General features: G+C 41.3%; 1 protein-coding gene across 2 annotated transcripts in view; it reads left to right on the top strand.

Annotated features, from left to right (window-relative positions):
* The window catches only part of LOC126235700 (glutaminyl-peptide cyclotransferase-like), a 93,849-nt gene that overhangs the window by 4,724 nt on the left and 71,141 nt on the right, over positions 1–17,984 (top strand). The window contains exon 2 of one of the 2 annotated variants that reach the window (XM_049944455.1): positions 6,785–6,925. In XM_049944455.1, the coding sequence (XP_049800412.1) occupies positions 6,785–6,925 (141 nt within the window). Of the gene's footprint in view, positions 1–6,781; positions 6,926–17,984 lie in introns of both variants that reach the window. The other variant, XM_049944454.1, reaches the window with a different exon arrangement.

The following is a 17,984-nucleotide window of genomic DNA, read 5'->3' as shown; positions in this document are numbered from 1 at the left end:
TTCATTTCCAGTTTTAAATTCTCTAACCTCTGTACCTAATCAAAGGGTCTAATCTTCCATGCTCCGACCCATTGAGTGCCAGTTTTGTTTTTCCTAGCAATGAAATCATCCTAAGTAGGCTGCACCCAGAAATTGGAGTGGGGGACTATTTTACTTCCAGAATATTTTACCCAAGATGATGCCATCATCATTTAACTGTGCAGTACATATTCATCCCCTCAGGAAAAATAATTGCTCTAGTTTCTCCGTGCTTTCAGCCATTTACATTACAGCACAGCAAAATCATGTTGGCTTAAGTTACAAGGCCAAATCAATCGATTATCCAGACTTTAGCCCCTGCAGCTACTAAAAAGACTGCTGCCGCTCTTCAGAAACTACATGTTTTTGTGACCTCTCCACACCCGTGCCTCAGTTGTGGTTGCACTTATTGTATGGCTGTCTCTATTGTTGAGGCATGCAAGCCACCTCAACTTGGCAAGGTCTGTCTTTAATGTATGATTTTAAAATATAAAGGGATTATAATTCTTGTAATCTAGGGACAGTGTGTGCACATTTTTCATGGCATATGGACTCCCCTGTTCAAAATCTGTTGATGTTGGAAGACTTCAGTCAATCAATAATTTGTGTGATGGATGCATCCACCTTTAGCAACCAAATATATTAGGTGCAGTAGTGCTGCAACAGTCATTGTTGATTGCTATGTTTTACAAGGTACGCAAATGGGGATTAGCAATCCTTTTGTGATACTTGAAGCAATCATGGCTGGATGGAAATGGTATTAATAAAAATTAAGTCGAGGGCTGTCTGTGACTGTAAATTCTAGATTAGTGATATATTTTATTAATAAAACATATCCCTAACCTAGATAGTAATGTGTAATGTTCTTGGTGGGAGCTGGTCAGTACCCAGCATTTATTTGTCATCAGTATGGTGAGAACATTATCTTTTGGAAATTTTGTGGCACAATCTTTAGCTTGGACTATTTCAATGGACTTGGCAATAGCTAGTGTCCCATCAGACAGATTGGGTTATTTTAAGACTCCAGTATCTGTTTGTGGATGTAGTGCGCCACTGTCTGAGTGATCTGTTATGAGAGCTGTCTGGATATGATTGATTATACCCACACACAGTACAGACAAGTCAAGAACATTGACTAAAATCTTGCAGTGTAGGTTACCCACTGCAAATAAGAATGGCCTTATTGTTTTGTGGAACGGAAGAACCAGAACCACTCAGACATCACGTACACTCATCAGTCTTAATCCCTTGACCTACACACTATCACCCAATTGCCCAATGACACTCATGTAACACAAAGTGACAGTTTCTACATCCTCATGACACTTAACTCAATTTGATACTTTTTTACTTCTTTCAATCTCTTGTTGGATGAGTTTTCAAGGGTGTGGGATCTATATATTTTGGGAGGAGGCTCCACTGTCGCACGTGTAGTCTCATTGGTAGATCTCCTGCCAACAAGGTCCTTATCTTTTATAAATTTTTGACATGAAATGTCAATTTTTTTGTTTAATTTTTTTTTTACACTTGTCAAGTTTTGTAGGACCAAATTGAGGACCAAATCTCTAAGGTCATGGAACATGTCAGTACATGAAGTTACATCATAAAAGTAATAACAGATAAAAATAAAATGTTTATGAACCCAAAGAAAGTCAAGTCATACGTTTAAGTAAACACAATCAACAGTATAACATTAGAATTGGCTTAAATTTTCAAGGAACTCCTCAACAGAATAGAGGGAATGACCCATGAAGAAACTCTTCAATTTAGATTCGAAAACATGTGGATTACTGCTAAGATTTTTGAATTCTTTTTGTAGCTTATTGAAAATGGATGCAGCAGTATACTGCACACCTTTCTGGACAAGAGTTGAGGAAATCTGATCCAAATGCAGGTTGGATTTATGCTGAGTATTAACTGAGTGAAAGCTACTTATTCTTGGGAGTAAGCTGATGAAAAGTTACCCCAAAATATAATACCATGTGACATAAGTGAATGAAAATAAGCAAAGTAGACTAATTTTCGTGTTGAATGATCTCTTACTTCAGATACCGTTCTAATAGTAAAAGCAGCAGCATTAAGTCTTTCCACAACAGTTTACTATCTAACGGAATGTCTAGAAATTTGAACTGTTCAGTTTCACTAATCATATGTAATAGTGCTTCTACTGTTTGAAGTCCATACTTGGTGTAATTCTGTTTCTTTTTCATACTGTTTTTGTTGTACAGAATATATTAATTATGAAATTCCATACCAAATGTGTAATTAAAGATTTTTTGGTACCTTTTCAAGTTTTTTCTCATAACAGGGAAACTGCTAATTTCTGATCTTTGCGGTCAGTATCGTTCATTCTCCTGTTGTAATCATCAATACATTATGGTTGGAAAGTGGGGTACCATTGACTTCTGTTGTGTTCAGTTGTTTCTACACTTCCATGCTTTGTAGAAATAATACGAGCATCCTGTTTATCCTTGCACTTCAGTGCTAATATGCCGTTGCAACTTTTCATTACGGATTCCCTCTTTTGTAAATTTTGCTTTAGCCAAGCAAAATCTCCCATAATTATTTTTATTTATTTTTTTCTGTTGAAATCTGCTGTCTCAACGACATGCAGTGCATCTTCAACTGAAGTTGCAAACAGTTTTGGCAAAGAATACTAGTTATCCATGTACAAAATGTGTCCTTTGTTTAGTACTGTCTTTGATAACTCCATCACAACTGTTTCAGATGCATTGTAAACAAGATCTGTTTTATCATTTTCTGAGTATATTTTAAATTTATAGCAATAGTTTGAAGCTGATTCTCACAGTTTATAAAATTTTATCCCAAATCCTGTCCCCTTCGAAGGATTAAAATGTTTATTACACTTGCATTACTTAAATTTCATTAACAATTCATTGAATGCGATGTTCTCGCCCATTACTTATACTTCTCTGAATTTTTTATTAAAATAGTTTGCAGCAAGTATGATCTTACATAATTTATCCATTGTGTCAGTCATTGTTATTTGCCAAATGTAAAATTCTTATGATTTACACATATTTTTTCAGTGGTGTAGTTTTCCTTAAGTTTGGCGTTTCTGTGTCTTGTAGACCAGCTCATCTGAATTTATTAGTTATTTAATTTTTACGTGAGCCAGTATTATGCATAATTTAAAGTGTATTTGAACTTCTTTGTAACTGACAAGTATCCATGTCTCATTAATTTTGTTTCTTGAATTTTCATTGAAGTTTGTTTGTTCTGCGTACCAATTCATTTCAATGACAGTATTATCCAAAACATATTGTCAAACATTATATACAAAAAATATATAACCCTTTTGTACTTCCACCTAACTCCTATAAAACTGATACTCTTTATGCCAATTGTCTGTTTATACTCCCAGATTTTTTGCTTTATTTTCTTCTTTCCAAATTTAATGCTTCAGTGATAGATAATTGATACTGTCTTCATCATCGGTGTCATCTTCAGTGGTTTATTTTCTTGGGCATTTTTGAACAAGAAACAAAATACTGCTACCACCACTATCATTGTCGGAAGGATCTACCAAACCACTGTCTACAATAACAAAATTTTTGTTGCTACTATCATCGTTATTAGATGTTCTTTTTATTCACATGATAGGTATATGGGTTGGTTAATTATTTTAGGGAGTTATGAGGAACACATGTGAATGCAATGAAGGAGTACTTGCAACTGAAGTTAGAGAATATCAAGAACTGTTAGACCAAGAGTCTGATTTGTGTTGTTGTTGTTGTTGTTGTTGTTTGTCTTGAATGACATACAACGAGCCAGGCTCGTCTTGTTTACGTGTAGTCTGCATGAAGCACCATGAGGCAAGCTCATGTTTATTGTTTGTCCCAAATTCCTTAGTAAGAGTTTCACTCATGGTTGCAGATTTAGCAGTTAATACTAGAGCAGAGCAGCATGTATCTCAGCATCTCAAGGGTTAATGAGGAGGGCCCATGTTGAGCAGAAATAGATAGAAATTAATAATAATTTCAAAGCCACATAATTCTAAGAAATAGCCATGGCAGCAGTCAAATTCCATTATTTTATCATCTGTCAGTTAGTGACCAACATGTGAGGAGTTACCACTGCAATCCTCGTAGCCACTGCTGATTACCAGAAATGGAAGGAAACCAGGCAGGGCTAAAAACAGGGACAATGTTGTAAGGTGCACAAGAATTTGTTTGGGAGTTGCTGCTATTTTTGCCATTTCAGTTGTTATGCTTTCTTCAGGGGTACAGGTTGATCACACTGCTAGTAGAGAATCTTACTTTTAGTCACAGTGAAAGTAGCCTATTGTCTTTAGTAGTCACAAAGTGAGCTTTACCTACATGACTTCTACTCCTCCTTTGCACCCCCCCCCCCCCAAAAAAAAAAATCTTAGATAGATTTTCTTTTTCAGGATGTAATTAATTTTTGTAAACTGCTTGGTGTTTACCATTATTGTACTCTATGGCAGTCTAAGGCTGTTATCTCATTTCCAGATTTTTCCATCAGTATTAATTTTCCCCCGTTTTGCCATTGCTCTGTTTTTTGCTTTCCCTGTTTCTATTTCCACAAGGGCCCTACTCTTATTTTTCTTATGGCTACCTTTTTCTCGACATTTTAAGTGTATTTATTCTCTTGTTTACATTTTTAGTTTTTTTTTCCCTTCAGTCTTTCTTCTGCTACCTATTGTCAAACCACCTTGTATGTAATTCACAAATACATTGTGACAGTTGAAAATATGTGCTAAACTTTGTCTTGAATCTGGTAATTCATTTGACTGGCTCCTGTTTCATTTACTGCTCTTTCATTCATACCATTTTTATGATTCAGACTTGTTTCTTTTCTCTGCATTCGATCCTGCCTCTGTAACTTCCTGTGGTGACATTTTCACATATTGAGGTGGCACAATGTTTAAGGAAGCGAAATCGCATTTGAGTGGAGTGCGGATCCAAGCTTTGCTCTGCCTTATGACATCATCATTAAAGGAATATTAAACTACCTTCATTTTTCACTGTCTTTACAATCGTCCACTTGTTTCCTCCAGTTGGCCTTGTACTTGCATCACCCAGTTGCTTATACGTGTCAGTATTTTTACTGCTCCTTTCCGTATCGTCTCTCAGTTGATCACCAACAAACTAAAAAATACCAGGGGAATCCTTGTTACAATAACTCCTCCCCACACACCATCCACCACTCGCTGCCCATTTGCCCCCAATTCTTTCACTCACATTGTGTTTCCAAGATACCACAGTGATTGAGGGTCATCAGGGATGTGCGGTATTACAAGACACAAGGTTCTCTTTGTGATGGGATTTACAGAACACACAGTGTGTATGATAAGTGGACTTTATCACAGTAATGTAGTGTGATAAACTGCTTTTGCAGATTACGTTAATAACTAGTTACCATTAAAAAAGTGTATCTTATCCATGTCAGAGGCAATTAGCATACTCTATTTAAACTTAGAAACCTGCAAATTAGTGTCTTATGTGTTTAACAGAAAACCCACTGATCTTAACTTTTTTTATTGAAACAATAATAAATTTAGACACACCACAATAAAAGAAGGCCCGAAACAAAATTTGGATTTCTGGACACAAGTCTTCCTACTCATATACTTGCTTTAACTGATCAGCCAATTTCTTGCAGAACTGTAGAGATGGACTCATGTGAGTGAGTAGAAGGAAAGTTAAAATCACTGAGGGCGGTGCAGTGGTGAACCAAAAAAGGCTCGTAAAGCAAAAATCTACCACTTCATTTATCTCATCTGCAAAAACATGTGTATCAGCGATGAGTATTATATTGCATACAAAACACAATGCACCAGAAACTGAAACCTGCTGCCTAATACATTTTCTAAACATATGATACTTGTAGTTTCTTCACTCTTCTTTAATCTTTTGTTGTAGGTTGCTTTCTTCCCCATGTTTACATTTTGCATTCTAATCTGATAACCTTTCCACATTTTTTAAGAGTTACTTCACTTTGTTCCCTATTTACTATCTTTCCTCCTATGTTAACATGTTTATTTCCTTTGATTTGATTTATTTGCACTCTGTTACATCTTTCAAATGTAGTTTGCGTTTTTGATTGGTTGATTGCTGGTAATTCTTTAGCTATCTGTCAAACAAATAGTCAATTGACTGAAATTTTTGGACAGACACAACCTTCTTTTTTGTGATGCAGCAATAGGCTGCCAACTGTTTGTAATTTGTTGCAATACAAGGGTAACTCTTGGCAGCTTACAAATTTACTTTTAGAAATTTTATTGCAGTTTTAAGATTTTCATTTGAATCACCTGTGTAGTTGAAACTTTCTGGCAGATTAAAACTGTGTGCCCGACCGAGACTCGAACTCGGGACCTTTGCCTTTCGCGGGCAAGTGCTCTACCATCTGAGCTACCGAAGCACGACAAACGCCCGGTCCTCACACCTTTACTTGTGCCAGTATCTCGTCTCCTACCTTCCAAACTTTACAGAAGCTCTCCTGCGAGCTTCTGTAAAGTTTGGAAGGTAGGAGACGAGATACTGGCAGAAGTAAAGCTGTGAGGACCGGGCGTGAGTCGTGCTTCGGTAGCTCAGATGGTAGAGCACTTGCCCGCGAAAGGCAAAGGTCCCGAGTTCGAGTCTCGGTCAGGCACACAGTTTTAATCTGCCAGGAAGTTTCATATCAGCGCACACTCCGCTGCAGAGTGAAAATCTCATTCTGGAAACCTGTGTAGTTATTTAACAAATATGCTAATGAGTTGTGTTTTTATTGTTTAAAGCAGGGATACCAACCTTCATCACTGAGCAATGATGAAATTATCACTATTTCCAAACTGTCAAATACTACAAATTTTGAGGAAGTGCTTGATAGCATATTGATACCAAGAGTAGTTGGAACGCCGACCCATGAAGTAGTGAAATCAGTAAGTAGTCAGAAAATTGTTCTTAAATAATTGCTAACACTTTATTTTCTTTTTACACAACCATAAGATGTTGATTGGTGTCTGACTACACTAATCATCGTAAGAACTGTAAGATAAAGCAGCAAAAGGATGATTGTGGTGACACATGCTCCTTTGCCATACTCGGCTTTGACATAGTGTTATTTGTCATTATCACCACCATTTGCCACTTTATTTTATGATTCTGGTGATGGCAAACATAGGCCAATACCATTAAGTTTTGAAGCACTATGTTAATGAATTTAGTCACTTTCATTCTCAAATGACAAAATCTCATTCTTTCCAAAAAAATTGCTTTTTGATGTGGGTACATGCGTACAGCATTGTTAAATAGGTTTTAAACATATACTTGTGTTGAATACCAATACTGATGTTATAAATGGCCGAAGTTCACTGAAAACTCTTAGAAATCCTGTACAAAAGTAGGGTTTGGGTAAAACAAGCCGATGTTATTTAAGTTTCTTACTTGACATGTACTTTTAATAATTTCTTCCCTAACTTGTTGTCCTAGACACCTTGATTGCCAGGTGGGAGGGTTTGTGTACTCCAGTGACACTGAGGGCTGTGCTGATGATATCATAGACTCCGAGTATACTTTTGGGACCATCATAGGGGATGGTGGAGTTATGTTTTGTATTTCAGGGAACATGGGCCTTGGCTTTACCAGCTGACTGTGTTTTATATGCTGGTGGGATGTATGGTTGTTGAGGTAAAATAGTCTCTAGGAAGTAACTTCTGGTGTGCCTAATACTCTCCCCCATCCCTCCCGTTATCTAAGACTTGTTCAGGCAATTGTGACTTTTGTTTGGGGGTTGACATTAATTTCCCTAGCAGATCATGGGATTCCAGTGGAATGACCTCAACTTGAATATACTCCTGATGGGATGGGGGTGCTGTCAGAACTGCAGTAACAGAGCACTTGTCTACTGTAACACTTTCATTGTAATCAAGAGAGCAGAGGGAACCTTTGAAAATATCTTCGCTTTCTATTCGCAGTGGGTTGGAGGTTATTTCTGGATTCTTAAAAAGTGATGCAACAGTTTTAGTTGAAACTGTCATGCCCCATCAAATATCTAAACTTCGAGGATGGAAGATCTTAGGTGACTATCCTGTTGTGCCTGAATTGCATAACACTCTTAACTTTTGTAAAGGCATATTTACCTACTCTGATATAATGGAAATGGACCGTGAGGAAATACGTGAAGAATGGAAAGACATGTCAGTCATGGAAGTGCATAACTATATGGGAACTGTCAACAGCACACGAGAAAAAACTGCTACCTTTATTTTAATCTTTAACACTCCTGAACTACCTGAACATATTCTTGCAGGCTATATCCATCATACGGTTCGTGTGTTTGTTCCCAGCCCACTGCTAAGCTTTAAATACCCAAGATTTGGTCATACCACCACAGCATTTAACATGAGGGCTACATGTGAAAATTGTGGAGGCTCAGCTCACAAATCAGGTGATCCTTGTACACTTTCTCTGAAATGTATATGCTGCTCTGGGGGTCATCCACCATAGTGCAGGAAGTGTGGAGCTTATAAAATTGAAAGGAAAATCCACGAGTTGAAAATTAGCTGATACTTCCCCTGTGGTGAAGACAAAAGAGTTTTTAGTGCTATGTAACCTCCAGTGTTTACTATTTTGCCCTTAAAAAGCCAGTTGTCAAATGTGATGCCTATACAATAACCATGACCACAGAATGAAATACAGATAAATGCACTTGCCAGTATAACTGCGGGGAAAAAGCTGCTCTTGATCGCGGAACCATTCGGATGTCATCACTGAAGGACATTGAACCTTAGCCAATACGACATCAGGAGAGGTAGCATTCGGTAGTGGCAAGACTGTGGATATGATGGATGTTGGTATAACCAACCATCTGTCTGATGGAGCATAAAATGTGATTCATCTGAAATAGCACCAGTCAGCACACTGTGAACGTCCAGTTATGGTATTGGTGTGCAAATTCTAGCCTTTGTGACTAGTAAACAGCAGTCAGCATGGGTGCACGAGCCAGGCACACACTGTGGAGACCCATATGCAGCAATGTTTACAGAATGTTCATTGAGGAGGTATTGTTGGTAGCCCCTTGATTCCTGTGCAGTCATTTGCTCAACAGTTGCATGTCTATTTGCCTCTACACATCTCTGCAGCCATTGTTCACCTGTCATCTGTGGCCTATGGAGCACCGCAGTTGCTTCAGTTCGATTTTGGATTGTGCAGTTTTACCATGCATGGTATACTTTACCATGTTGGCATTAAAGTTGTTTATAATTTTAGCCATTTCAGAAATGCTTCCACTTCCGGCCCAAAAGCGAATGATCATGCCCTTTAGGATGTCAGATAAATTGCTCTGTTTTTGCATTACGACGATGACCACGCTGTATTCTGTGACACTGAAACGCTTTATATACCCTCCACTGCTAGTGCTGGCACAAGCTGGCTGAGAGTAGTTATTGCACATTGCCATTGAACATAGGCTGTAGTCGCATTAATGTGACTGGACTGTATGTATTGGTATGACTTCCAACCAGCTGTCCACCAAGATGAATGGGCACTGCCAAACTGTGGCCAAGAGCAAAGTGGACCACACTGTGGCACAGCTTGCAGCTCAATATAACATACTTGTTCTCAATGGTTGCTTCATGATTCAGGCCATATGGATCCTTGCCTTCACCACTGGCTTTTCTGAACTGTGAAGATGGTAGTTATCCGTACAACACATTCTCCACTCCTGAAATCATCTCAGCGTCAACCTATGGTAACCTGTCCGGCAACAACCACCGAATGGTTTCTGCCCCTCCTGTCCCAAAGCCTCCTCCCAATTAACATCACCTCACCCTCATTGTGTGCCGCTCTCTACCAACACGCCCACCGATCTTTCCCTTTCTTTGCTCTTCTCCTTTCCACTTTCTACTGCCCCCTCACCACCAATTTTCCAACACTTGCTCCATTGCTCAAGGTAGCCTTGTCATGCCACCGTCTAGTCCCTACAAGCTCTGCCAGGCAGCTCTCACTTCTCTCCCCCCTGCCAGCACCCTGTTATCCCTCCCCCTTCCCGGCCCACTCCTGATTGCTGCTGCTGCTGCTGCTGCTGTGTGTGTGTGTGTGTGTGTGTGTGTGTGTGTGTGTGTGTGTGTGTGTGTGTGTGTGAAAGAGAGAGAGAGAGCGTTTCACTGTATGTCACTCAGTGTGTCATTTTACAGTGAGTAGCACTCTATCCTTTTCATAATAAGACTATGTGAAGTGTTTTAAAAAAGTGAAACTTGTAAATACAGAGCTTCGTGTAAAAATATAACCCTATCACAAGAAAATAAAAGTGTAACAAACCTTTTCGAAGTAGCCAACACATTTAACATTTTCAGAGGTGTTGCAGATAATACCATAATATCAAACAGAAATAAGAATACCAAATCCAAAAGCAATAAAATGGCTTAAAAATCTCCATTCTGCAGACATTGATGGTGTCCCTGCAACAATTTTAATGAAAGTGTTCTAAACTTTGTTGAAAACCTTATATGCAGATGTGATCACTCACTTCAAGCCGACACTTTCCCTGGTGTATTCAAAGCATGTAAGATAATTGCAATGCATAAAAGAAGGTGAGAAGGTCCGTCACAATTTTCACAGAATTTAAAAAATATCGGAAAAAGTAAATAAAATGTGAAAGTAAACAAAATAAAATCCTATGCAATGAACAACATGGATTCAGAAATAAGAGATCAACTAGAACTGCCATTTATGAGTTATTAAATTGCGTACTAAACCTGGAAAAATAAAGAACAGGAATCAATGGGAGTATTTATTGATGTGTTGAAAGCTTATGACTTCGTGGCCCATAAGATTCTGCTGTCAAAGCTGGAAACATATGGTGTTCAGTGTTTGTTCAACAATTGGATCAGGTGCTTTCTGAGCAATCATAAGCAAGCAGCAATTACATGCACACCAATGCCAATCATAAAACTATTTCTGGACAGTTATCAGATTATAATGTAATATAATATTGTTGATGTACCTCAAGGATCAGTAATGGGACTTGTTTGTACTGGGGTGCTATGTGGTTGCTTTTGAATTTTACTCCACCTACAATCTGTCATCTTGATGTGTATGTGTCAATTTTATCTCATTTTTAATTGCTGTTCACTATTTTTAATTCCTTTCGTTGTCCTGCTATGCAGTACCATGGAACTGTACCATCGCACTTCTCCTCGTTGCAGTGTGTGGATGCTGGAAGAGAGCTCCAGTGTGTCAAAGCTAGTAAATGACATAAACAGCTTAACAGTAATTCTTCTGTATTTTACACTCTGTTTTTCATATGTAGCTTCAGGTACAATGACTGAAAGAACACAGAATCAATTACTGACGTATGTTGATTACTCATCCAATTTGCAAGCCAAAGTCTGTTCTGATGAACAATGTCCAAATAATCTGACCCAGCATAGACAGTGAATGATACAATGTACTAGAACGCTAGTCCAGAATTTGGAGTGCAATCGTAACTCTCAATCGTTGGCATTGATAGGCAGTGTAACACAGTGAAGTGGGATGAACTGGCTATGGCAGGCTGAATGTTCATTTAAATAAGGCAGCTCGTAGAGTGAGCCTGGTGGTGGCCTAAGGCACGAATCGCTTCCAGCTTGTGATGGCTCACACACTATTGGCCATATCTAAGTCAGCCTGTCTGGCCAGTCGACGAGTCTTCCCACCATGCTATGGCTAAAGTTGGTTGTTGTTGTTACTGTTGTCAATAATAATAGTAATCCCAATCTCTTTGGCTGATTTGCTAAGGTAGAAGTAACCAGACATGGTGCTGTCACCGCTTAGACTGTTCCGCTTCTCATATCCGGCTAGAACGCGAAGTGTTCGTCACCGAGGTGGCAGCATGGGTCTCAGTGACCATCAAAGTGCTATGGGATGGTCCAGATGTGGGCAACATCTATTTGCTCTGGCGACCTGGGGTCTTCTCCCAGTGCCGGGTTGTCCGTGTCCCGCAATTGCTGCCAGCAGGCTTGGGTAAGAGTGTTCGGTGTGGGATTGCTGTTAGCTCTTAGGAGGCACAGCTCTGGGCACAGGGATAGGGTCGCTGAACTGTCACGGAGTCATCTCCACGTCCGGGATCCCCAGCAAGTTTGGTTCCTGACATGGCTCAGGAGCAGACTGGCTTACGTGAGACGGCTGCTGAGTCAGTGAAAGGTGACAGTAGGTTCTGCAGGGGCACTAGATGGGGATGAAAATGAAGGACAATGTAAGTCCAGAGGAGACATGGTGTTGTTGGTAGTGATAGGATGCCATATTTGGAGGCAGGGTGGACGGGCTTGAGGCTTAAGGGAAGCCGGTCACTAGTTGTGGAACTGGAAGTGGGATTGGTGCGTCCGTTGAAGGATGTCACCACAGCAAATGCGAAGCTCAGTGGAGCGGTGGCTAACCTCTTGGTCCCCCAACCGTGTGGTGAAGACCCCCTGCTCTCACAGACAAATGATGGTGGTTGGGGACCAGGGTACCTATCATCCAAACACCCGTGCACACCACTGGTGTGCCTGGCTGGTACCTGCTAGATGGCAGTGCCAGCAAGTGGTCGGGCCGTGACACTAGCAGATTAAAAATGGTTCAGGGTTGGCGTTCGTGAAGGATTTCAACTGTACTTTTCTTGCCCATCGGCATGAGCCTGTACCAACTCAAGAACAGAAGTAGCACATCACCAGGTACTATTATTCGACATATTTTTTCATATGGGTTAAAAAGTGCATACCACTCTCTGCCTCCCCATTCGGTTGGGCCTGGAAGGGGGAGACCGAATATGTCGGATCCATTATGAGTAAAGAAATACTCAAAGGCTTGACACTGGAACTGGTGCCCATTGTCGGAAACTGGAGTGTGAGGGAGGTTCTCAATCAAAAAACTTTGGAAAGGACAGTGATCACTTGTTCTGAGGTGGCAGGCTGACAGTTGACAGTGTAAGGGAAGAGAGAACATGTATCGATAATGACGAGCCAAATTGCGTCAAGAAATGGCCCTGCTAGGACTAAGTGGACTCGTTCCCATGGTGACGTGGCTGTCAGCCAAGTGGCGAATGTCTGGTGCAGAGCTGCTTGATGTGCTGCACAGTTGCAGCATGTTTGTATTATACTCTCGATGTCCTTACTAATCCCCAGCCAGTAGGCAAAACAGCAGTCTAAGGCTTTCGTTCTTTCAACTTCTGAATGTCCTTCATGGAGCAATTCCAGCATGCACTGGCGAAGTGTTGGTGGGGTTATGACTCAGGGTTGACATTACTCAGTATTCAAGAGTAATTCTCCATTCACTAACCACAGACCGTGTCTTAAAGAGAAATAATGACGCAGTTGTTCATTTCCTCTGCTCCGGCCAGCCTCGTAAGATGTACTTTTGTACTACCCGAAAAATGGGGTTTGCTCCTGTGTCCTTAGCAATTAATTCGCTGGTGAGTGTAAAATTATCTAAAGTCACCTGCAAGTCGTCGTCTAGTTAAAAACCCACGAGCTTATCCTGATCGAAATCAGTGTGAGGACAAATGGGCAATCAACATGAAACATCAGCACTGATTTGCATGGAGCTATTCCTAAAGTGCGTTACTTACTGATATTGGGATAAGAGATAAGAATAATGTGCATCTCTGGAGATGGGGAGAAGTTTGGTTCGGAATCTTGGCAGCTGAATCAAACAGTGCAACCAGCGGCTTGTGGTCAGTGGTGAGCTGAAAGGCATTTCCATAAAGATAAACATGAAACTCTTTTAGTGCCATCACAATTGCCAGTGCTTCTTTTTGTACTTGTGAATATCTCTGTTATACGACATTCAGTGACTTGGCATAAAAGCAATAGGTTTTTCTGATGCGTCAACATTGTTTGTGGCCTGTCATGAGAGGTGACTAAAAGGAGTCTCACACTTTTTGGCCCTATAAGTTTGGGTCTCATTTTATGGTTTGACCTGCCACTTTCCAAATTCTACAGAAGTCCGGGCCATATGAGGAAGGATGCCTTATGTGGTACATGAGTTATCCATAGTACCCTTAGATTCGATCTCCTGGACCTCTTGTCATGGCTTTGCATCTCCACCTGCAATTCAACTATTTGGGCGAGGACACTTTCCGGGGTATGTCATCTTCTGTTGTCTCCTGTCCTCTTTTGCTCCCATGACAATATTGGATTTCTCTGTGCCCAGTATCAAAGTATCCAGCACAGTAGCCAGTCCGTTGTGGTAGGGGTGTCATGTATCCATTTGGTGGTAGCTCCCTGACAACACAGGGATCACACTGCTGATTGATGCCTGAGCTGTAAACTCCCCACATATGCCAAGGAGTAGATGCCTGTCTTCCTGGAGCATCAGGACTCCCGGCAACAGCCATCGTGCCAGATGGCCTTTGCTGTGGCTGGGTGGTGCCTGTGGGGAGAGCCCCTGATCAGAGTGGGTGGCATCAGGGCAGATGACCCGCAATGAAGCGGACTAAGTCATCTCTTGCTGGTGACGGTATGGCACCAGCAGTCTCTAAGAAGGGCAAGATAGAGTACAATGCTAACAGATATGATCCTAAATTGTTTCCTTCCCTTGCTACACCATGGGAGGAACATAAGGCTACAGAAAGATGAGCCCTATTCGCCTCGGTATTTAGTCTGTAGCAAAATGGACGGGGACTCCTTTCTACTTATGAAGCCTCAACTTTTTGTTGAACATCTTGATGATAAGTTTGGGGTAGTGACAGTGCTGTTTGATAAGCGGGGCAGTCTTGATACAGACAGCATCCCCAGCCCAATACCGGGCATTACTCGCTTGTGACCGACTGGATGATAATCCTGTTTCTGTCACTCCCCATAAAAGCCTCAACATGGTCCAGGGGATTATTTTCCATCGCGACCTCCTCTTGCAGTTTTACGGCGAGCTCTGTGCCAATACAGAATGGCGGGATGTTCAGTTCATTTGGCGCGTTTACAGGGGACCCAAAGACAACAGGTTTTCTACTGGTCCCTTCATCTTGGCCTTTGAGGGTGATACATTGCCTGAAAAGGTCAAGGTGATGGTTTACCGCTGTGACGTTAAACCATACGTCCCTCCCCCTATGCGGTGCTTTAAGTGCTGGAAATTCGGCCACATATCTTCCCGCTGCACTTTCAGCGCCACATGTTGATACTGCTGATGTCCACTGCATCCAGATACTCCCTGTGCGCCTCCTCCCACTTGTATCAACTGCAGAGAGCATCACCTCCCTGCTCGCCATGCTGCACAGTACTGCAAAAGGGGCAGAAAATCATGGGGTAAAAGACCTTGGACCAGTTACCGTATTTACTCGAATATAAGCCGCATTCGAATCTCAGCTGCACCTGAAAAATGAGACTCGAAATCAAGGAAAAAAAATTTCCCGAATCTAAGCCGCTCCTGAAATTTGAGACTCGAAATTCAAGGGGAGAGAAGAGGTTTAGGGCGCACCTCCAAATCGAAACAAAGTTGGTCCATTGTAATATGAGACACAATTTAGGTCGAATGAATGACGATACAGCTACAGTAGTTTGGTTCGAGTCGTAAGCTTAGCAGTTAAGCTTTACCAGGTAGCCATTGCTATGCGTCAGGCGCTCCGTCCGTATTTATACGGGTACTCTTCCTTTTTCACGTGCTTCGTCTGGTTTGAATCTATTGCTTATTTTGCTTCGATCTGATAAGTGCCGTTTTCTTTGTTATAGGTGTTTACGTCACTCTAAGCTGAAAATACATTACTGTACTGTGTCATGCATTGTTTGTCGCATTCTGATAGTGCGTGTTTACGGACTGTCGCCGCTTGCGGCATGGCTTGCTTTTGTGCGCGCTACTGCCACTAAAAAAAAAAAAAAAAAAAAAGAGAGAGAGAGAGAGAGAGAGAGAGAGAGAGAGAGAGAGAGAGGAATCGTCTCATTAGCGAAACAATGGCAAGAGACTGCTATTTGTTGTTACTTACACTGCTGTTTCTTTGATAATGATCAACAAGAACCAAATAATAGACTGCGTATGATAGGACATGTTCTGAACGAGAGTTTAGCGAAAATTTTTCTCAGTTTGAAAATCTTTGCGGCCGCTACTTTAGTACATCAAATTCTGCACAGAAATTAGAGTCATCATAGATTTGAAAATCTAGTCAGTTGCCGTGCTTCATTTCTGACTGTATCACTTAATACGAATATAAACAAGACACGATACATATATTCTTCCGCGTTTGCTGTTGTCTCACTCTAGTTTCGTAGTTTATTAGGCAGGCAAGATTTAAATGAGATAGCAGCAAACACAAAAGAATACATGGCAAAATGTTTATATTTGTATTATTCTTATGGTGAAGAGAATACTGCATGTGATTCACAATTCATAAAAGTTCCTATTAGCAACCATCTCTTCTCACAGGTAGGAAAAAATTCAGAACGTAGAGTTGGCCATATTGACAAACATCCCAAACAGTCTTGCCAGTCGCATTTTCGTAGTACATTGAAATTCTGCTACATTCGAAGATGAACAATACGGAGTTTGTATTTACTTCGTTGGATAATATATGAAAATGCAGTGGTCGAAACTCGGGGCGGAGAAAAAAAGCTCGTATTCCACCTCTTTTTTTTTTTTTTTTTTTTTTTTTTTTTTTTTTTTTTTTTTTTTTTTACTGACGCAGAGGTTTTGGCGCCAGTATTTATTTTTGTGCCTACAAACCATGCCTGTGTACCGCTACATATATTCGACAGCAGAAGTTCGTTGTGGCGGCACCTGCCAACATTTTTCAGAACTCCCGCTTGCTTTGCACTCGATTCTAAGCCGCAGGCGGTTTTTTGGATTACAAAAACCGGAAAAAAAGTGCGGCTTAGATTCGAGTAAAGAGGCTAAACGTAAATTTGTACGATTACACCCCGTTTGGTTGACATCCACATACGCTGCTGCTACATTACCATCGCCATAATAAGTACCAGTCATACCACACTCTGTACCACGAACAGTGGTCCCTCGGGGCCTCCATAATACATCTTCCCTCTTGGTGGTAGGGGGAAAATCTCCTTCCATTGCTCCCAAAGTACCTGCTCCTGGAGCAAAATCCCCTCAAAAACAAGAGACATCGGCCCCCCCCCTCCCCCCCCCCCCAGTCGGAGAAGCAACAGCCCCCTCTGGCTCCTCTCATGCAGAAAGGGTCCATTGGGACCCTCTCTCCCAAGGTCTCCACTAATGCCACAGTGGACACTCACCAGTGGCTAAAGGAACCAAAACCTGGTGGACGAAGAGCTTCACAGTCTTCCTCCGTGCCTGAAGCTACTTCGGAGAAGTCCTCCCAGCAAGCCCCTAAAGAGAAGCGAGAGGGCAAGCAAACAAAGAAGTCTGCTAAGAAAAAGGATCCTCCAGTGGCCCCAACACCACTAGTCCCTACCAATTCTGCATCTGAGGATGCGGTGGAGGTCTTAGCGTCCCCTGTGGACCTGGATCTCACTGATCCATCCACCATAGGAATGGCTACACATGCACAATCGGTGGCAGCAAGTGACCCTGAGGCACAACCTGCCTCCTTGCATGCTTTGTGCCTTCTGAGCCTCATGATAATGTCATCCTCCAGTGGAATTGCTGTGGTTTTTTCCACCACCTGGCTGAGCTACAGCAACTATTAAGCTTTACACCTGCTTTCTGCATTGCCCTGCAGAAAACCTGGTACCCAGAAATGTGGACCCTTGCCCTCCATTGGTATAGGGTATATTACAAGAACCGTAGTGACTATTAGAGTGTCAGGTGGAGTTTGTGTCTATGTCCTGAACTCAATATGCAGTGAACTTCTACCCCTTCAAACCCCTCTTGATGCTGTGGCTGTCAGGATAAGGACGACACAGGAAATGTCTGCAACATATGTCTTCCTTCAGATTATGCAGAACCCCTGAACACATTGGCTGCACTGATTCATGAACTCCCTAAACCTTTCCTACTTTTGGGATATTTTAACGCCCATAACCCCTTGTGGGGTGGCACCGTGTTTACTGGCTGAGGCAGAGATGTCGAAACTTCCCTGTCCCA

This window comes from Schistocerca nitens, chromosome 2 (assembly GCF_023898315.1).
Source record: "Schistocerca nitens isolate TAMUIC-IGC-003100 chromosome 2, iqSchNite1.1, whole genome shotgun sequence".
In the NCBI taxonomy this organism is placed as follows: domain Eukaryota; kingdom Metazoa; phylum Arthropoda; class Insecta; order Orthoptera; family Acrididae; genus Schistocerca; species Schistocerca nitens.
Note: the sequence above shows the minus strand (reverse complement) of the source record. Positions and strands in the feature narration are given on the sequence as shown.